General features: G+C 40.0%; 2 protein-coding genes, 1 non-coding gene and 1 pseudogene across 3 annotated transcripts; 3 read left to right on the top strand and 1 right to left on the bottom strand.

The window, feature by feature from the left end:
* Positions 1 to 355: 355 nt before the first annotated feature.
* Positions 356 to 508, top strand: LOC116193355 (annotated as a pseudogene).
* Positions 509 to 1,130: 622 nt separating this feature from the next.
* LOC116193340 lies at positions 1,131 to 1,291 on the top strand. The gene has a single exon (XR_004154252.1). It is a non-coding gene; the product is annotated as a U1 spliceosomal RNA (small nuclear RNA).
* A 3,101-nt stretch (positions 1,292 to 4,392) lies between these two features.
* LOC116190447 (subtilisin-like protease SBT5.4) lies at positions 4,393 to 10,050 on the top strand. The gene is made up of 11 exons (XM_031520157.1): positions 4,393 to 4,791; positions 5,058 to 5,167; positions 5,254 to 5,351; positions 5,520 to 5,684; positions 6,884 to 6,992; positions 7,589 to 8,117; positions 8,192 to 8,289; positions 8,416 to 8,661; positions 8,761 to 8,875; positions 9,009 to 9,222; positions 9,313 to 10,050. The coding sequence occupies exons 1-11, from the start codon at positions 4,702 to 4,704 to the stop codon at positions 9,855 to 9,857; spliced, it is 2,319 nt and encodes a 772-aa protein (XP_031376017.1). The 5' UTR covers positions 4,393 to 4,701; the 3' UTR covers positions 9,858 to 10,050.
* Positions 10,051 to 10,855: 805 nt separating this feature from the next.
* Positions 10,856 to 16,640, bottom strand: LOC116192823 (protein DNA-DAMAGE INDUCIBLE 1). The gene is made up of 16 exons (XM_031521488.1): positions 16,457 to 16,640; positions 16,324 to 16,356; positions 16,092 to 16,225; positions 15,152 to 15,260; positions 14,676 to 14,792; positions 14,403 to 14,468; positions 14,237 to 14,299; positions 14,110 to 14,154; positions 13,947 to 14,008; positions 13,182 to 13,275; positions 12,937 to 13,029; positions 12,652 to 12,721; positions 12,460 to 12,530; positions 12,162 to 12,219; positions 11,595 to 11,620; positions 10,856 to 11,287 (listed from the first exon to the last, which is right to left on the bottom strand). The coding sequence occupies exons 1-16, from the start codon at positions 16,520 to 16,522 to the stop codon at positions 11,159 to 11,161; spliced, it is 1,236 nt and encodes a 411-aa protein (XP_031377348.1). The 5' UTR covers positions 16,523 to 16,640; the 3' UTR covers positions 10,856 to 11,158.
* Positions 16,641 to 21,107: the final 4,467 nt, after the last annotated feature.

The following is a 21,107-nucleotide window of genomic DNA, read 5'->3' as shown; positions in this document are numbered from 1 at the left end:
TTATTATTATTATTATTCCCCTTTTGGCATATGAGTAGGTTTCAGGGAGCGTAATGATCCCAGCATCAAACTTTATGGTGCAAAATAGAATTTTCTCGCTCCCCCTCTACTCGGTACTATTGCATCTGTTAGGCCAAGCGACCCAATGGGCTTTTAAATGGGCTAAACTCGACAAGGGCTGAACTAAGCCCTTTGATGAGAGTAATGGGCCTTCTCAATTGCCACTGATATTAATAACAAGCAGGTTGGACAAAAGCTGGTTCAATTGCTCCTAATCCTGTAGTTTCCCACATCGGGCGACCATGGAAGCTGATCCAAGGGGAGTATAAAACTCGAACTCGGCTGAACGAGCAATATACTTACCTGGACGGGGTCAATGGGCGATCAAGAAGGTCCATGGCCTGGGGCTTCATTGCACTTCGAAAGGGCGCCAATCTAAGGTCGGCCCAGATGGTCGAGCCTACGTCATAATTTGTGGTAGCAGGGCTTGCGTGCGCGTGGCCCCTACCCAATCCTCAAGTTAAATGACTCTTTATTCTCTCTTCATTTTGTGCTTCAAATTCTTCATCTCAGTTTAGATGGAATGATTGATTTAAGGGTATTGAAATAATATAAAGGAAATATTATCATGGATGCTGCCATTATTAAGTACGACACGCTCAAAAAAGACAAAATAGGACTGGAGATCCAATCACGTGATTGAAAATTTTCCGCATTTTCTTTTACGACCCAGGTTTAATTCTGACTCCATGGACTCCCTCAATCTCTCATATGATTGGATGCATATCATATCGTGCACGATGGTGCAAGTGAGAGGTGGCCTCCTTAGAATTTTCGCAGTAGGTGAGATCGACCTCACTACCTCTTATGCTATGTAAGGGAGGCTGAGACGTACAACATTACAAGTGATTATTCAAATTTAGTGTAAAAGATAAGCTTAACTACCGAAGAATTGAAAGAAGAGAAATGTGGAAAAGATGAAAATTGGACATTATAGTTGGAGTTTGTGAAATAGAAAGTACGAAGGATGAAAGAAGGAAGGCAGGGAACAGTCAGTCCCACACCGGAGAGCTTGTCAAGGGAGTTGGGAGGAGGAGGCTATAAAAGCAGGCCTCAGCGTTATGGGCAACATACTTACCTGGACGGGGTCGATGGGCGATCGAGAAGGCCCATGGCCTAGGCTGGAGACCTTCATTGCACTTTGAAGGGGCGACAGCCTAAGGTCGGCCCAAGCGGTCGAGCCTACGTCATAATTTGTGGAAGAGGGGGCCTGCGTTCGCGCGGCCCCTACTCAAATCTCAGTTTGAATGAATTTATTTTTGATCATTTTTATCATCATTATTTGGTTGTCGCACTTTGGGCTCTGGTTCTTCGCGGCCCCTACACGAATAAACCTGTGCTTGTGCTTATTACTCGGGAGATCGGTGCACTTTGGAACGAAAAAAGTCGATTAAATTGTCTTACGTGATGAAATGGATAAAAATTCGGAAACCGATTGGACGCCCCTAATTCAGGATTGAAAGTTGACTTGATTCAACTTGGGACCAGCAGAATATTAAGAGACTTTATTATAGCCAGCTCCTAATTTAATTGTATTAATTAACTTTCTTCCATATATAATGCCATACATTCTTATTGTGTGCATGAAATTGGAAGCAATAAAATCAAATACACTAATTGCCAAAAACAAATGTTCCAAAAATACTCAGAAACAAAAGACCAATACTGTGGCGTCTGCTGGCAGGACATAACACTATTTGTACTCCTAATGATCTGAACAGTGCCCCCTGTCGCCATCTTCTACAAGAATCCCGCACATTGTTCCTACCTCCGTCACCATTAACTTCACCATTAACTTCAATTTATTTATTTATCTGCCAATCCACTATAGTTAGTTTCTTAAAATATTTGTCTGACTTGTCCTAAAGAAATTACGCATTAATCGCTACATTAGACAGAAAAGGAAAGTCTACCGGACCATGTTAGGCAACTTCTCTCAATTGGGAAAATATGTTTATAATTATAGAGATGGTTGGGGAAACATTTTGGAAAATAAAAAATAAAAAATAATCCTCGAGATACCTTAGCAGTCGTCGACGTTGGAAAGAATCCTATTCGGAGATTGGTATCCGAGGTTTGCTATATATTCAGGGAGGAGAACTTATGCGCTAATCGGCTCGATGGATTATGCATCTTTTTATAGCATGCGTGCATTTTTTTGGTCCTATAACTATGGCGTGTGACCGCTTATTCCGGGCACCGTATATAAATCCCAAATCTGATCTGCATTTTGTCATTTTTATTATTATTTGGACTTCGTTGTCTCGTACTCTACCGAAAATGAAAAATCGAGAAGAAAGAAACTTAGAAAGGCCGGTTTGCTTATAACGAGCTAGGACCGATTGTGTGCAGGAATTCTCTATAATTGATGAATATTTTTTTTCACGAATGATTTTCCGACAATTACACCTTAATTATGCTAAGAAATCAGTGATGAGCTAGGGAAGAATGAATTTAGGAAATATAACATAATTAAGCTGGCCCAATTTTAGTTTGAAAGAGGTGGCATATCGCGACTATAGGATAGCTGCACGTGAAAAATCGAACTTTAATTCTGGTATCTCATCCGCATGACAACATATTTTAATATTTTTCGCATTTTTATGGGCAACTTTTCCTCTGACCAAATCATAATTGTTTTACAGTGATTGTGAATTAATGCTACATTTTCTAATTTCTAGAAGTCAAGGAAGACCACATTTAATCGATAATTTATTTATGTTAAGTGGGAAGTGTAAAGAGAAATCGAATCTCCCTTGATCCAATAGGTAAGTCCGAAGTTCATATTTGGTAGAGGAAATTATATTATATGATTAATGAAAAAGGAATGGAGATTGATTGATTGATTGATTCCTTCACCGATAACAATTGCATGGAACGATTAGATTCCACACTATATAGTCCGTTGGTCGGTTCATCGATTCCTCGTAATCCTCCCTTCTGCATTACCCGAACGAATCGATGTCCTCTCCGCGTAGTTAAGTTGTCACTCGTATTAGATCATCAACGTAACTTCAGTTCGTTTCATGCATATATAGAAGTTTTGACAGACAAAAAGATGGACAATCAAAAGTCTGTCGAAAGCAAAGCATCCATAATATGAACGAACAAAGAGAAAAAAAAAAAAAAAAAAAAAAGTCGAAACCTCTTCAAAGTGCCAATGATCGTTACAGAACATATTCAGTGCATACCACTGTACTGCCTCCCACTACCCACATTTTAATCCATGCCAATATCTCGTATACATACATACATACATATATACATACATATATATATATATATATATCGTAACGTCGTCACCAGTTGAATCATTACGTTACCACCTTGGCTTACGTGGACTGGACCCATGCATCCATTATTACATTGTTCTCCTCCCCCTTTAGTTCATTTTTCACCAGGGTCGACGCTTGAGGGGAGGATAGGATGGTAAATTTTCTGAACTAGGGGATGAACATATAATAAATTTTATGAAAAATCGAATAATAATATCAAATTCAAGATCCCCTTAACCCCCTCAGTCCATTCCTAACTCTTTAGGTTATTCATGAACTTTGTTCTTTTATTTTTTTTTTCTAAAAAAGAATTGATAATGCTTTTCGTATGCTCTACTCTTTATTACACACTTAATAGCCCCCATAAATTGTCGGGTTCATGGAGATTTTTATGAACTTTATTTAGGTAAAGTTTGGCGTCGGATTAATTTGGCTGACACAACATTATATTTTGTGAATTAACAACCTTTTACTCTGCCGATATCATGTCTCGATGAAAGAACATCGAGACATGGCCTGGCAGAAGTTTGGGAGCTAGAATATGTTGAAATTAATCCACGGAGAGCTCTCAATCATGCCCTCCATCCAATAGTTTCACAGGGGGCCTATCATATCATGTAATTATCTTTCTTTTCCTTTTTCCTTTTCCCCTCTATTAAAGGACACAGACATATCATATGTAGATATATTGCATGGATATATACTGTTTCCTTCTTGTGTTATATATTGCAGACCGTAGCAAAAAAAAAAAAAAAGAAGAAGATTAAGAACAGAGTGACAGGCGAGAAATCATCAGACATGGAAAGAAAGGCCGTGTTCTTTTAGGAAAAGATCTGCAGGTGATGTCCCGATCGAATTATTCTCCTATAAAAAAAAAACCCTTTTGATCTCCACTGATTTTGGTTCCAATACTGTAATAAAATTACAATAAATATATTATAAAATAAAGAATAAAAGGGAAAATAGTATTACGGTCAATGACCAAAAAGAATCAAAAAGTCTCAACCATACCATAACTGCAATGGCTCTAATTGAGTCTTCCCAAAACTGACAAATAAATGCTGCAAAATGCTAAATCTTTTTCTTTTTCCTATTTTTCCTCCCCTCAGAATCAATTCATTCCATAATGAGATGAAATTCATTCTCCTTCCACCATAGACGACAGAGAGATTCATCCGTTCGGAGATGATGACATGAATGAAATTCATTCCTCCCCTTTTCCTCCATTAAAAAGGCTCACCATTAGCTGCTGCTGCTGCTAAAATCACAGAGGATTCATTTCTTCCTCCTCCTCCTTCATCAATCCTTGGAGGAAACAGACAGTGGGCAGGGCAGTCTGCGGAGAGCAGCTGAGCCAAAGGCAGTAATGGGGTTTTCGGTTTCATCCCATTTGCAGCTTCTGCTGTTTGTCCTGCTTTCCTCTGCTCTGCAGACCCCCACCTTTGCCCTGAAAAAGGTAAAGCAAAGCTAATGTTCACTTCTTCTTCTTCTTTTACCCCTTGGGGGTGGTGAGGGAGGCACTGCTTTTTAATGTTCTATTATTGATTGCTTGCTTATAAAATGATGGTGATGATGATGTTATCGGGATTGGATTTGTTTTCGTTCGGTTCCTCAATTAATTCTCTGGGTTGTTTCCTTTTTCCGCTTTCGGCACCTGCAATGCAATCTAATCTCTGCAAATTCTCATATCATTGTGTCTTTGATCACTCTGCTCTGCTGTAGCCTTACATCGTGTACTTAGGATCGCACTCTCATGGCACGAACCCCACATCGGCCGACATCGGCAGCGCCACCAACTCACATTACAGCTTACTTGGTTCGCTCCTCGGGAGGTATATTTATTTCAATGTCAATCAGTCCCTGCATTACAATTCATCCTTGTTCAAAGCGGCTCAGTTTTCGATGCCCGTTCGAGCAGCACTGAGAAGGCGGAGCGCTCCATCTTCTACTCCTACACCAGATGCATCAACGGCTTCGCAGCGCTCCTCGAAGAAGACCAAGTTGGGGAGATCGCGAGTAAGCCTCCTGGAACTTCTTATGCGATCCTAGAGCTTCCTTTTCCCTCCACTGCAAGATTTTCTTTTCCCCCCCTCAATGAGATCACGATATGTCATCAACTTATCAATTGAGACTAGTTTTCGTTCGGGTGAGATTTCTGATGGACTTATGGCTGTGTAAGAGCAGAGCATCCAGACGTGATATCAGTTTTCCCGAGCAAGGGGAGGAAGCTGCACACGACGAGGTCATGGGAGTTCATGAGATTAGAAAGGGATGGAGCGATTCCTTCAAAATCGATATGGAACAAGGCACGATATGGAGAAGACACGATCATTGCCAACCTTGACACAGGTGATTGATAAATCCTTTTTGTCTTCGAATCTAACGGGGTATAGTGGTTCAGAGTCATTCTAAACTAGACGACCATTGTCGAATACGGACCATTAGCGATAACAAATGCTCCCGATTTCCCGAATTTCTCGAACTTCATCATTCGGGACTTTCATGTGTTGCTGTCTTTGCATTATCTGCATGTGTTTTTGGAATGTGATTTGATGTCCGTCTGGTCTGAATCTCTGTAGTTGACTACCATGACTCTGCTCGGTCAACTATTAATTCCTTGCGTTGACCACATGATCAGATTGGCATCTTCTGAAATTAACCAGTAACCAAAAAAAAAAAGAGCATGGAATCCACCGAAAAATAAATAAATATGGAGAAAATTTGTTAATGCATTTTTCCACAATTTTTAATTTACTTTAAAAAGTCAAGAGTTTTAAATTATTATTTTTATTTTATCAAGTTGCCTTTTCTTCTGAATGGGTAAATAATAAGTTGCTTATTGCAAAATGATGTCTTCTTACATGCGATTTCACAACCTTGATATATCTTAAAGGTTGGAAACTATATTATCTGTATTTCAGATAATTTTTGCTATAGTCTTTACCTCTACGGTGAGATCACAAGAAATCTTTCAACTTATTGATTGAAAATAATATTCGCTCTTTCATTGACTCTGGACACAAAGTAGGTTGATGGAAACTCAAAAAAATGATAATTTATCATTATGAATAATTGGCATTGATGGTATTATTGGAAATCCAATTGAGCCTAAAGAAAAAAAAATTAGTTTTAAATCTTTTTTTTTCTTTTTGTGTTATTTATGCTTTTTAGACACTTTCTCAAGGTATATCCATTACATGAATGAATCCACTAAATATTCTTTATGAGAGCAATGATGTTATTACATGGTAAATCATTAGTAGGAGAAGGGACCCCCAAGGAAACAAATCTTGACCTACGACAAGTGCTTTTGGCTCCTCTTTTTTTGTGCGTGTGGAATTTGTGGATCACTGTTCACATCTGTCAATAGAATGCTCATCAATCATCATTCCATTGAAGCATATCCTCTCGTGGGTCCGTCCGGTTACGTAAAACATCGTTTTCGATTCTAATCTCGCCCCTCAAAGTGATTGTCTTATATAATAAACGTTCACTTGATCTGAACGGAACTTATTCTCTTAATAACACTTTGAAATCTTTCTATGCAGGCGTCTGGCCCGAATCTAAGAGCTTTAGTGACGAAGGGATAGGACCGGTCCCATCGAGGTGGCGGGGAATCTGTCAGCATAACTCTACAGACGGGTTCCGTTGCAACAGGTCCGTTCCTTTTTATATCATTCTCTTCTTCCATTCACATTAATCCAATGTCTTGGCCCCAAAGATCTGAGCTCATTCGATGGTTCTCCTTTTCTTCCAAATTGAGAAAAGACAATTGCTGAATTAAATTCATTGAGGCTGACCTAATAATTTACTGGAACATTATACATACACACATATACATACGTACGCGTATATATGTATATATATATATATATATATACATGTGTGTGTACAATAGTACATGAAAAAAGTTGCAACTGAATTGATGGCTATGCTGCATAGAGTTTCACGAGGGGACCAATATGAGATTCTCAAAGGATTTCTTCTAAACTTTAGCCATATATGAATAGACAATGTTTGTTATTTTTTTATGGAATTGATTTTCTTTTTTTTTTTTTGGAATTATTTGAATTTTTTAATCTATGATGCATTAATATTCCCTATTCTATATGTTTTCCTATTGCCCGTGAAATGTCCATGATTCAGATTTATTAGGAAGAAGAAATGCCTAACTAAAATGATCTTTCATTTCTCGATGGTTTAATATGATATCTAGGTGTATTTTCCGGTTGATGGATTAATGTTGGTTGCAGGAAGCTCATCGGCGCGAGGTACTTCAACCAGGGGTACGCTGCTTATGCCGGCAGCTTGGTCTTCAACTCGGTGCGGGACAGTGAAGGTCATGGAACCCACACTCTCTCCACAGCAGGGGGCAGTTTTGTCAAGGGGGCCCATGTGTTCCGTCAAGGCAAGGGGACTGCCAAGGGAGGATCGCCCCGGGCTCGTGTTGTAGCCTACAAGGTGTGCGGGCCACCGATAGATGGCCATGAGTGCTTTGATGCGGACATCCTTGCAGCCTATGATGCGGCCATAGGCGATGGGGTGGATGTGATATCGATGTCGCTCGGAGGGGATCCCGCTGACTTCTTTGAAGACGGGATAGCCATCGGATCATTTCACGCGGTCCAGAGCGGGATCACGGTTGTTGCCTCTGCAGGGAACTCTGGGCCGTCCCCTGCCACCGTTTCCAATGCCAGCCCCTGGTTGATCACCGTGGGGGCCAGCACGATCGACCGAGAGTTTACGAGCTACGTTTCGCTTGGCCCAAAGATGCACTTCAAGGTATGTTGCCCTTCCAGTAATGACATCGCCTTTGACATGATCGAGTTGAAGGACATATCGACATATCTTTGTAGGGTGCAAGCCTTTCAGATAAAGCCTTGCCAGAAGAGAAGTTCTATCCAATCATCCGTGCTGCGGATGCTAAACTTCCGGGTGCTCCTGATGTAGACGCGTGAGCCTTCGACCTTTCTCTGGTTCTTTTACTTGTGCAGCAAGAAATTATATCGGCTGTTGGATGTGGTAGATTGATTCGCGTACCGTTCCAACATGAAAAAAAAAATCTGTGTAAATTGTGCAGTGATCTTTGCAAGGAGGGCACCCTCGATCCGCAGAAGGCAAAGGAGAAGATACTGCTCTGCCTCCGGGGAGATAACGCGAGGGTCGACAAGGGCCAGAATGCTGCTTCAGCTGGAGCTGTCGGGATGGTCTTGGCAAATGATGAGGCGAACGGGAACGATATCACTGCAGATGCGCATGTCCTTCCAACTTCGCACATCACTTACGAGGATGGGCAAGCACTCTATGCATACATCAAATCGAACAAGTAAATTCTACAATGCATCAAAGCACTTTTATTTACGATTTTCTTTTCCGGCCTCCGAAAAACTAGAAACATAAGGAAATCTTTCCATGAATCTCCCAGGGCTGCGATGGCTTACATAACCCGAGTAAAGACAGAACTAGGGATAAAGCCCGCACCGTTCATGGCTTCGTTCTCATCTCGGGGACCTAACATGATCGAGGAAGGGATTCTCAAGGTGAATTTTGCCAACCGATGAAATGGGACGTTAGTTGGGTTGGAACTACCTTATAAAATCATTCCATTTTTCATTCTCACGTGCCAAAGCATTTGTTGCTGAGTCTCATCTTCCGTTCATTGCCTATTTTCAGCCTGATATCACTGCTCCAGGGGCAAACATCATCGCTGCATTCACGAAGGCAGCAAGCCCGACTGACCAACCATACGACAAGCGCCGCACGCCTTTCATCACGATGTCGGGTACCTCAATGTCATGCCCTCACGTTGCTGGTGTCGTCGGTCTCCTGAAGACCATGTACCCGCATTGGAGCCCTTCAGCGATTAAATCCGCAATCATGACCACCGGTATAACACATGGATTCACTTCACTCGATAACTTTCCCTTATGCGTACAATTTCATGACAATTCAGCGGTATTCCATGCTCCATCTGCAGCCAGAACGCGAGATAACAACAACAACGAGACAATGCTAGATGCGTCCTTCAAGAGAGCTACTCCATTCGACTATGGTTCCGGGCACATAAGACCAAACCGGGCCATGGACCCAGGCCTCATCTACGACCTGTCAGTCGACGACTATGTCAACTTGCTCTGTGCCGAGGGCTACAACAGGAGCCAGATAGCGGTGTTCACTAACAAGACCTACGCATGCCCCGAGAAAGCCCGAGTGGCAGACCTCAACTACCCCTCGATCACGGTCCCCAACCTCGGGGACAAGGGGATCGTCGTCAACCGGTGGGTGAAGAACGTGGGGCCTCCTGGCACATACACTTCTCGTGTCAGGGCTCCAGTGGGAGTGTCAGTCAAGGTCAGCCCGGCAGTCCTGACGTTCGAGAGGGCTGGGGAGGAGAAGACATTCAAGGTGGTGCTGAAACCGAAAGAGCCCCAGAAGCCCCTGGACTACGTGTTCGGGGAGCTGGTGTGGTCGGACGGGAAAGGGCATGTCGTGAGGAGTCCCATAACTGTGAAGCACGTATGATGGATGGGGGTTAGAGATAGATTAGTCCCATAACTGTGCTTTGGATGTTCGTGTTGGGTTTTGGTAAATATTTTGCCTTAGAGGATTAATAGTCAAATATTGATTTCCATTGGCGGGGGGAAAAGGGTGAATTATTGGTCAATTTTTACATTTTTAGATGTTAATAATAAAAGGGTTGGTGAACAATTCTCAATTTGACCCATTTCCTGTGAACTTTGCATGCTCTCATTTGATTGTGAGTATTAATTGAAGGCAATCTGTTACTAAACCAAAGCAGACAATGTTTTCACGTCTGGTGCAACGATGATGGAATTGGATCGAACTAGACCTAGATCAAATGCATAGGGAGCCCCCATCCTTCGATCGAATGCATGCCGATCATCAAGAATGTAGAAAACCTAAGGAATGGACTCCCGGAACACATTTTGTATTGCGATTCCATTTTTATTATAGATATCGCAGAAATCCCACGTAACATCTGGTATTGTGATTCCACTATCTTCCCAGTTATCCACCCCTCGGAATGAAACCATCATGTAAGTTTTACATCGTTAGTTAATTTCTTTCATATCTGCCTACCAAACATGATGGTAAGAGAGCAATCGAACACGATAAATAAGATGATCAAAAGAACAGAAATTTTACTCTGAGCGAGAACGTGGAGGAGGAAGAAGAAGATGAAGGCGGAAGACGGGAAGACTAAGGGAAGGGTAGGAATAGTCGGAACTGATGGAGAAAATACCAAACAATCCTAACTGTTCGACCGTGATTCATAATTGTCCATTTACGAGGCACATTTTACATGCCACATGAGCCTAGAAAGCTTGTCGGCACGTTGTACATACCATGTGAGTTTTATTTATGAAAATTCTTATCAGATGATTTTCCCATCGTTTGGTAGTTGAGGTAAGTTTTATAGCAAAATTAAAAGGAATAATACATAAAATCTTAATCTACTGAAAACTTATATCTGCAATTCTTATAGCACAACCTCCATGTAAACAGATTCATCCGTTGCTCTTCACACTCTTTAACAAATCGTCAACAGCTCTGACACAACAAGAGCGCGAAAATTGTTAGGAAATTTTGCTCACAAAGGATAACGTCATATGTTCTGTTCGATCTTTCACCCGAATCGTGCACAACAATTGCAACTGTTTTCAGAAGAATCAAGAATCAAATATACTTTCCAGTTACACCTTTCTGCTTCGTAATATGAAAGATAAAACCCCCCAGAACATGAAATTCAGATCCAAATTGAAAATAAATGCGTCTGCTTTGCTGTGAGGGGGCTACTACCTTCAGCCCCCAAAGAGGAACCCAGCTGCTTGCTCTTCGTTGCCGTTGAATAGCTTGAGCGCCTGTACTACGGCCTCCCTCCCAAACCCTAGCTCCACAAGCTTTGCCACCTTCGCCTCGAATTCGGCTCCCTACAACAGGAATATCGAGAACAGCTTTACCAAGAGAGACCATATTATAATATATACTGCTACCCAACTTAGATCACGTCTCTTTTAAGATATCTCCCTCTTCCCTTTGGTTTCGGTTCCTCCAATTATCAACTAACTTTCAGGCAATTTACCTGTTCTATCTTCAGAGCCAAATGGACCGTTCAATGCACTTCATTTATCATTTTAGCATTTTAAACTGTAGTTTGGTAAGTGACCATGCAATTTTGTTCAAAAACATCCAATTCCCAACACCTAAAAATGAAACAGCATGTCAAGGACCATTTACCTGCGAATTATCACCACGTGGACCCCCTGCACATTTACGCACGGAAAAAGAAAAGAAAACACAAAAGGACAGTCAGCATCCATATTAATAACTTTGCTAGTCATGAAAGTGTAGGACTTTCTATCGTAGGAGTTCGATGCTTCCCAGATTTGTCCCTTCCCCAATTTATTCAGCAAAAGACTTGAGATCCTTTCATTGAAAAATTGGAAAACCGAAAAAATAAATCAGTCATCATATTACAAGTCCCATAAACACAACACTGGTCTCCCTTCACTTACTTGGTTTTCAACTAAAATGAGAAAGAAGATAGAGTAACATAAACAAATCAAAAAAATTGCCGACAGTTTACGAACATCATGTAGCCAAGCTCGGAAAACACACACACACACACACTTTTATACACATCGAAAGCAGAACTTGAAACAGAACAAACAGCTCGGAAATTTTACAGTGAAAAAATTGACAAGAGGACTCCCATGGACAGCATTTCCCATTTAACAAGACCAAATTGGTTCGGAATGCCATTACCACTTTCAGTGATTTACAATTAAAGATATTGAGACTAACCAGAAGATCCACCGCCTGGAGTGCCACTAGTGTTATTATCTATTGCTCCTGAAGCCGCCTGCAAATACAGATTAGTTCACCATGTAAGCCAGAGAACATCTACCATATTCTAATATTCTGAAAGCTGAAAGAGGCTGCATGCTAAGAACACAGCACTCAATACTGAAATAGATAAAACTCAACCCTGCATATTCTAAGTAGACAAACAGAAGTAAGTGAATCAACATAATTTGTAAAAGCACATAGGCTCCCATATGAGAGAATTATATATGTTTTCAGTCCTGTATTGAATACTCACAGGGGCTCCAGAGCTGGATGCTTGTTTTGCATGCCTTTCGTCATCCAAGAACCGGGACGGGATGTCTTTCTCTGTGAAAAGTAATTATATTATTATCTAGGTCTTGCTGGAGGTTGCCCAAAAGAAATCCAAGAAATAGAAGAAGATACAGAGCAATTAAGAACATCATCAAGGGAAAAAAAAAGGGAATACCATGCAAAAATGGCACTGAGACTTCTCCCCCACCAACTCTCAATACATTGTCCTTTAAATCAATGATACACTGGGAAAAAGAAAAAAGGAAAAAAAAAAAAAAGATGATGTTAATATAATTGCATTAATTAGTAATCACAAAGGCAATATCTTGATACAGCAGCTAAATCATGTACTCAACCAACAAACACAAAATAGCATAGTCACGAGCAATATCATCAATGATTCAAGTATGGTAACTTGGATGAGAAAGCTCAAGAGATGCATGATGGATGAGAATGCTACCTGGTGCTTCCGAAGCATATCGAGACCAAAAAGAAATTCCATATTGGGGGAATCCAGCACCAAAAAGGAGCATGGGTAAAATATGCTCCCAATCTACATAATACAAGGACAAAAATTTAATTAAAATTTGCAGTCAGCATCCAGCAAACTAGATCTTAATTGCTCTGCTTATAAGAATTACTCATTGAAGGGATAGATATTACTTATGCAAAAGATCTTTGATGTATATGGTTTGATGTCGGTACCTTGATTGGAGCAACATGTATCCTGCCCAGTATCTCAGATTGACCAACTCCATGAGCAATACCCCTATATCTTTGATCTAAAAGCCTCAATAATCTGCAAGAGCCAAGAAACCGTAGGAACATCAGACTTCCACCAAAGAACATCACTCTTAAGATAACCTTGCATTGAAGAACTTCTGCTCCAAAGTTCATTACATTCAGAAACCAGCAATACCCGAAGGGAAACTAAGGGATGGTTGACCAAACTGTAATACCTCATCCAAATCACATTAACCACAAATATGCTGATTGAAATACAGATATTTGGAAAACGTGCATTTTCAGGAAAAGTTTCTTGATATCTATTGAGCATCCATGTAGTTCTTGTACCTAACCGATAGACACAATTAATTCCTATGAGTAATATATCTAACAATTTTTTCTTATCACACTGACACATCTGCCAGGTAAGGCAAAATGGTGTAGCAGAAATTCTAAGGCTATAATGAAAAATAAGATGTCTACTTTGGCGATTACAGAAACAGAACCTCCACTTATCTCTAACCAGGCCAAGACATGCAAGTTTTGAAAGCAAATTAAAAGGTCCTATACGGACAGTACATTACTGCAACAGAAAAATTCAAGTTTTGGGTTATTTAGTTCCTAATGAGAGTAGCACATCTACAATACATCATATACATTGATTGTATCCAGTAGTAATAATCATAATATTGGCACAAAAGCAACGAAAATTGATGGAAAATAAGGAAAAGATATCGCACATACCCACAACGCTCAGCACAGCTTTTTGATATAATTGTTGATTGTGCTCCGCTATCAACAAATGCCTGAAAGGAATGGAAATCATATGACCGTAAAGATACATTCTGTCAGCAGGCAACCTTTCTTAACATTGTGGTGCAAAGAAAAAACCCAAAAGCAAGGGTACCTTCAGAGGAACACCATTAACCTCCATATCAACGTAGAGCATAATCTGGAGAAGTTTAGCTCAAACTTTAGGCCGAACATTGGTCCTAAGATCACAAAAACTTATAGAAAATGCCAAGCACGCTTACCACTCTGGCAAAGGCTTCAGGATTATATTCTAAAGCAGCAGCCCAATTCTCATCAATCCCTTTCTGTAGCAAGAGTATAATGTGTAAAAAACTATCAATAAAAATCTGAAACGCGTCAATCTATAGTCTGTACTTAAATGTCTGACAGTGAACAGTGATAAGTGACCTGACGAATTGCAGCTTCAATTTTCTTCTGGGCCTCAACATCAAAAGGATCTGCATTCAGCAAAGCCTACAAACAGGACATGCAAGGTATAGTTGATCAAACGCAAAATCGACAAATTGAAGTTGATGCGGCTAACTGTGCTATCGATTACCAAGATGTTCAGGTAATAACAATGCAACATCATAGTAGTGAGACCAGGGATCTAAATGAAATATTCAGGATCTTCCATAAATTACTGATAAACACAGAGAGAGCGTGCATCAGGTTACTAACAAGCTCTTCATCTTGTTGGCGTCGCATTTCCGATCTTTGGCGGTGTCGCTCCCTTAGAACATTTTGTAATCTATCAAGATCATTGCCAACAATTGCTTGGGCAAATTCAGGATCACTCTGGTGAGAAAAGGGTAATGCTCAACGAATCAGAAACTTCATGAGGAATAACTATGCACTTATCAGCCGTGCCTGAGTAACTCTACATTTTGCAGTATCAATACAACTTGATGGGTGAGTTAAGCATGTTTATAACACTTATATCACTCCCAAACCTGGCAACAGTAATATTAATTTCAAGGGAAGAAGAAATGGAGAGCATAATAGCAGTGAGATCCTTTCAAGGGAAAGCGATAAACAGTCATTACTTGAATGAAATCTTAAGGAATCAAAGTGACTAGTTAAATCATTTGTTTCATCCTATCATACTCGCAGATACTAATGAAAAGCAGTTTCATTGGAAATATCAAATATTTTACCTGAAAGAGTTGTGCCATCATATTGGAATCCCGTCGAAGCTGCTGCTGAAGAGCTGCTGGATTAACAGCAGATCCATCAGGGTTAAAGCCCAAGTCCCTTGATGCTGCACTGAAATTCAACAACTATTGTCAGAAACAAATGAAAACCTCTTAATAATATTCTTGGAGGTAAAGGAGGGAAACTAATCGACAAAGACCAAGACAGTGCAAACGGTATGCATAGGCAGAGTGAAAAATTAGACACCGACATGCTTTTCATATTCATTTAGCAGCATCATTACAATCAAAGTAATGAAAATTACTTCTGGGTGTAACAGACTTCGATTATGCCTACTTACATTGAAGAATTGAACATCAGCAACAACTAATTTTCAAATGAATATGCCACCATTCCCTATTTTGTCGAAACTTTTTAAGAGAGATGTACATCAGCAACAAATAACTAAGCATATTTTAATTTTAGTTTGAACCTACTATTAATATCATTTAGTAAGATTAATTATGCTTGACTTTAAGTCTCCATAAGATTAACCAAGCAATCTATAGCATGTTAACATTTTCTTTTGAGCCAAATTTAAGCATGAAGAATGTTCCTCAATCCCGAGTTTCAAACATAAAAATTCTCACGACTAACTGAAGTTGGACAGGCCCAACCTCAACAAACGCTCAAATGCACAGGACATGTATGTTAACTAGGGAGGCAGGCATAGCATGATAACCAATACAAAAAAAAGTTAATCATAAGATACAAGTAATAATAACTGGGCTAGCTCGCATAATCATATCATCGCAATTAACCTGCTGGGAATTGCAGAGAATCCGCAATGCGGTACGGTTCATTCTCATTCTCCTTAATTTGTAGTAGCTTACGTTTTCAATGCAATGCGATAGGCAGCCCATCCCACCACACTAGTCTACAAGTAAGCAATGGCATATCTACCTCGAAGCGGAAGGGGCACCAGAGACCATCATCACCAAGTCCTCATCTTTAACACCTAATGCACTCAATTTCTCAGAATTCCTCATCTCCTGCCCATTGAAGAGCAACTGCTGCTGCTGGAGCGGCACGCGGGTCTGCAAAATGCGACGATTTAGACAAAAATGCAGGCAATTAAGCTGCTCGGAAGCAAAAAAAATTCATGCATTGGGCAGTAAATCGACGAGACCCCCACCTCCACCTCAAGCAGAGCCTTGACGTTCTCGACCTGCAATGAATTGAATGGATTCATCCAATCAGCAAACAGATACAATCGGGGTCATGCAGGAAATCTAGGGTTAGTTGCATGAGGAGAAGGGGGTTGTTACGGATTCATGAGGGTCGACGTCGAGTGAGATGATCTGCTCGTCGGCGGTCATTACAGTGATCCTCATCTTCCTCCTCCTCTGTCCGTCTCTTCTTGTTCCCCAAGCTTAGATTTGCTGATTGATTGAGTGTTTACTGGCTATAAATATAGTGTGGATTTGGCAAGTGACCTGAAAATTGAGCTTTGGGTTTGACTCCCTGAACACGACATCGACCTGACAAGAAACCCGTCAGAGAACCGGCAATTTATTCGGGTCGGATCTACGGACGTTGATTAACCGGAAGTTGAACCGGACCGCTTTCAGAATGAGGAATTTGGCCCGGTTCGGCTGAGGTTAACGGTGTCTCACGCATGGCAGAGTATAGAATGGCTTGTTTGGTTTCACAATGTTATTTTGAAATCACAACTTTAACATAATTCTACTCACAATAAAATAAAATAACTCATACAAAGTCAACAAGTAGGCCCCATTTATACTACTCTTTTTCAATAACGAAACAAAATAACTTATACAAAGTCAAACGGTGTGTCCCATTTATACCACTCTTTTTCAAAATTAAAATCTGATTTTAAAATTCTACTTTGAAACCAAACGCAACAGAAAACTAAAATCGGTTCCGCACCGGACCTGTATAAGAATGGCGCAATAAAACCGATTAAATTTACGATATAAGAATTTTACTCCTTAATAGACTAACTGGTGGCTCGGACTAGATTAGTCGGACTTAGCTCGGGAGTAGTGTTGTTGATGTAAAAAATTGCCGAAATACTCTTGTTGAAAAATAATTACCGATTTTATAACATGCTAAAATGTTTGGGAGACAAATTTAAAATTACTAAAACTAAAATTGATGCTTGAAATGGAGAATAAGCGAAAATAGTTTTTATAAGCAGCTATTAACCTGCTGGAAAAAATCACGGCTCCGATTGCTAAAATTAACCAAACCATGATTTTGTAAAAATTTATCAAATGCTACTTACTTAAAACCCACAAAAAGCACTTATCCGACCACCACCATACTCCCAAGCGAACGGCTTCTCGAACACCAAAGTACACGGCGAAAAATTTAAAAAAGAAGTTTAATTCAAAAGAATTCATATACTAATTCGGTTTTTCCAATAAATTCGATTTGATTTATACTCGATATCTTCAAATTGATTAACTATGGTTAACCGAATCGAATATAAATTAACTACGGTTCAAATATACACTATTCAGTAAAATGAATAGGTTTTGCTAAACTCATAGGAAGAAAAACGTAACATATATGCATCTATGATTCGGTTAAGTTTTTTTTTTTGGTTCTTAATTATAAATACCAAAAGTCAAATCACATCCGGAAATTTCAAGAAAAAATCGCACCGTAATTGAACCATATTTTCTAATCAATTTTGGTCCCATTTTTTGGTTTTCGGAGTTTTTCAAGCAGCCTTAATTGTCTGCAATAGTAAATCCCATTCTCAGGTTAAGTGCTAATTGGAAATTATCGGAAAAAAAAGGTGCAAAATTTTCTCTCTTTTTTTTTGGGTAATAAATACGGGCCACGTGATTTACCAAATGTACTTACTGGTTATTCGGACTTATTAGGCTGGGCCGGAGTTTTGGGCCTAAATAGGCCTAAACTGTGGGTCATGTCCGCATGATGTGCAGTATTATATATATATATATATATATACATACACACATATTCAAGTTTAAAAAATTAAGTTAATTTACCTACCGGAAAAAAAAATTAATTTAGTTCAAAGCAAGATAATGTACTTAGGTATAATTCATTTAGACCCGACTTCTGTACTTGACTAACTTAATCTAATCTTTAAGCTAAATTTGATAATAATTAATTAATAGGAAAATTAATTAATTAATTAATTAGCTTTTCGCAACAAATTTGGGCAGAGGATATACGGAGGAAATCGTGGGCATGGAATGATGGAAGTTACGAGACATACGAAAATTACTACTTTGCCATCTCCTCTTTCCCTTTTTTAATTTTTTTTCTTCCTTTGTTCGGTCATCCTCGATATCCGAAAGCTAATGGACTTTGACTAATTCAAGTCCGGGCATCAAACCGATTGAGCCAACCAATGTTAGTGAATTTACTCAAATTTCACCCCATGATAAAGAGAGAGATAATGTACATGAAATCTAGCATGGATATGAACTTGAATTCGGTCATCAGTTCAACAAGATCGTGCATAAATCTCATTGATTCAGCTCAATGAAACAGTTGAAAATCAAAACTAATGAACACAACGTTATATGTATATAGATAGAATCACGCCATAGCTGAAACACCAGAGTATGTACTAAAATGCTAACAATGGAAGACGAGATTAAGAGCTAATCATCAAACTATACTAATCAATAAAAGAATGAGCGAGTTTCAAGTTCAAAGCGGGACGAACTGTCTAGAAAGGGGGAGGAGGGGCGAGGAAGGGCCGGCCGCAGATGCCGCCGGCGGCGGGGTCGCAGACATTGACGGTGTCCTTCAGCTTGTGGAACCCGCTCTTGAAGACGCCGAATCCGAAGAGCAGCCCGATGAGTATCACCACCAGTATCAGGCACGTGCACAGCATGCACACCCTGCTCCCGCAGCACATCTTCTTCTCCTTCTTCCTCCTCCTCCTCCTCCTCCTGGGATGATGAGATGACGAGCGCTCTGCTTCTCTTCTTCGAAGTCGATCTGGTTGGCGATCAATGAACGGAGCAGGAGGTAAGGGGGGTTGCTGCAGGCGGACGCGTAATTGAGATCGGGAGAAAAAGTGGACTCTTTGCTGAAGGGTTTGCTTGAGAGGGAAGCGTGCGTAGACGAGGGGATGGCGATGGCGATGGAGACGCAGAAGTTTTCTGCTGCGCAATGGGCAGAGAGAGAATGGAGTGGGTGGATGTGAGGGTTTTGGGAGGAGAGACGCAAAAAGGGCACCAAATAAAGGTTCTTATCTTTTTCAGTCCGACTAAGACTGGTTTCGGATCATGTGTTGTTGTTGCTAATAAAAGCCGAGCTATATTTTGATGGTCGAACTCGAATTTATGGGCTTGATTTTTTAAATTTAAGTGTTCATAGATATCGATTTTGTCGGATATTTGCGTTGGCATTTCCTTGATTTGAAATACAGATGAACTTTCAAGCACATATCAAATCTTATGTATATATATAATTTACAAGATCAACTACTGCTAGAGGATCGATTTGAATAGCCAAATTAAGATTGCCGTATAGTGGATGTCAAATCATCTAGAATTTGCTGCTTTAGATAAAATATGCGCGCCATGCTTGACCTGGATTATTTGGAATGAGGAATTTTGGGGGAAAAAAAAGAAGAAGAAGAAGAAGGAGAGATAGGTTGTGTTTGTTTGGATTTAATTTTAAGTGCTGAAAATTTAAGATCTAAATAGAATAAGCGTTTAATTGATTAAATGAAAAGTGTTTGATTAGGTAAATTATAATGACTGAAATTAGATAAATGCTTAATACTTTAACTTCTTTTAACTTTTGTCCAAATTTTATTTTAGTTTTTAAAAAATTCAGAAAATAAAAATATATATATAAATTGCAATAAAAAAGGGATCGAGGATTTTTAATCGAAGAGGAAGGGAGCAATGGTAGCCCCTAATCTCGACCACCACCGCCCAAGGCGGAGTCTCCGGCAATCTCTCTTAGGATCGAGTTTTCTCTCTCTTAGATCGAAGAGAGAGTTGGCTCGATCCCAAGCGGTGGTGGCCCTCAATCACGGCCACCACCTTCTAAACAAGGTCGCCGGCTACTTTTGATGTCATCGATGATTTCGCCTTTGCGATTGTGGTCGAGATAGGGGGCCACCACTGCCCCTCTCCCCCGGTTGCCCGAGTCCCCTCCTCCTCCTCCCTCTCTCTCTCTCTCTCTCTCTCTCTCTCTCTAGCTTTATGTTTGTCTAAGCATAAATGGGCCCTTTTGAAAATTTCAAAAACTTTAGGGGCACCATTGCAATTTTTCAAAATTACGTGGATGGTTGAGCGATCTAGTTAAAAAAAAAGTAGGTTTCCATTTCCTTAATGATTAAACACTTGTTTTACTTAATCATTAAATTAATTCAATTTTTTTTTGTGTTATCAAACAAGCTAAATTCAATTAAGTAATTTCAGTACTCAATTTGAGTTATCAAACACAATGCCTCTAATGTTCGACAATAAGGTTTTTGTGGACGCAAGAAAGAAGAAGAATAAGGCGGACGACAACGACGATGACTAGGACGGATGCGGTGGTGGCTAAGATATGCCTGCTGCGGTGATGGGTGAGACGGTAGTGGCGTGATTGTGGTTGGGAGCAAGTCTGATGTGGAGGAAGAAGCTAGGGGCATTTTCAGGAAAGAGATTACCATTTTGGTGGCAATCCACGTGGACACACCCCCTACTTAATGTGAATTACCACTTAGTATCAATGTAGATTACCCTTGCAAGATAGATTGCCACTTGGATATTGTCACCAAACAAGGTAATGATTGGGCCTAGGTAATTACAAGATTGCTGGCAATTCTCCTAGGATAACATATACCAAATGCCTTCTTTGGTTATCATGTGAGGATGATCATCATTGCGCTACACTTTTTTTGAATTTTGTAATGGACTTTTTGGGATAAAAATGTTTTCTCAATTGTCTTTCCTTTCCCATTGG

This window comes from Punica granatum, chromosome 1, assembly GCF_007655135.1.
Source record: "Punica granatum isolate Tunisia-2019 chromosome 1, ASM765513v2, whole genome shotgun sequence".
NCBI classification, from domain to species: domain Eukaryota; kingdom Viridiplantae; phylum Streptophyta; class Magnoliopsida; order Myrtales; family Lythraceae; genus Punica; species Punica granatum.
The sequence above is the reverse complement of the archived record's forward strand: the minus strand, read 5'-3'. Positions and strand labels throughout refer to the sequence as shown.

Coding starts and splice junctions, on each gene's coding strand:
- LOC116190447 (XM_031520157.1), top strand. CDS start 4,702: ATGGGGTTTTCGGTTTCATCCCATTTGCAGCTTCTGCTGTTTGTCCTG. Junction 5,168..5,253: donor CTTGGTTCGCTCCTCGGGAG/GTATATTTATTT, acceptor CCGTTCGAGCAG/CACTGAGAAGGCGGAGCGCT. Junction 5,685..6,883: donor CATTGCCAACCTTGACACAG/GTGATTGATAAA, acceptor CTTTCTATGCAG/GCGTCTGGCCCGAATCTAAG.
- LOC116192823 (XM_031521488.1), bottom strand. CDS start 16,522: ATGAGGATCACTGTAATGACCGCCGACGAGCAGATCATCTCACTCGAC. Junction 13,276..13,946: donor AGCTGTGCTGAGCGTTGTGG/GTATGTGCGATA, acceptor TGGCTCTTGCAG/ATTATTGAGGCTTTTAGATC. Junction 12,531..12,651: donor CTCAGTGCCATTTTTGCATG/GTATTCCCTTTT, acceptor TACTTTTCACAG/AGAAAGACATCCCGTCCCGG.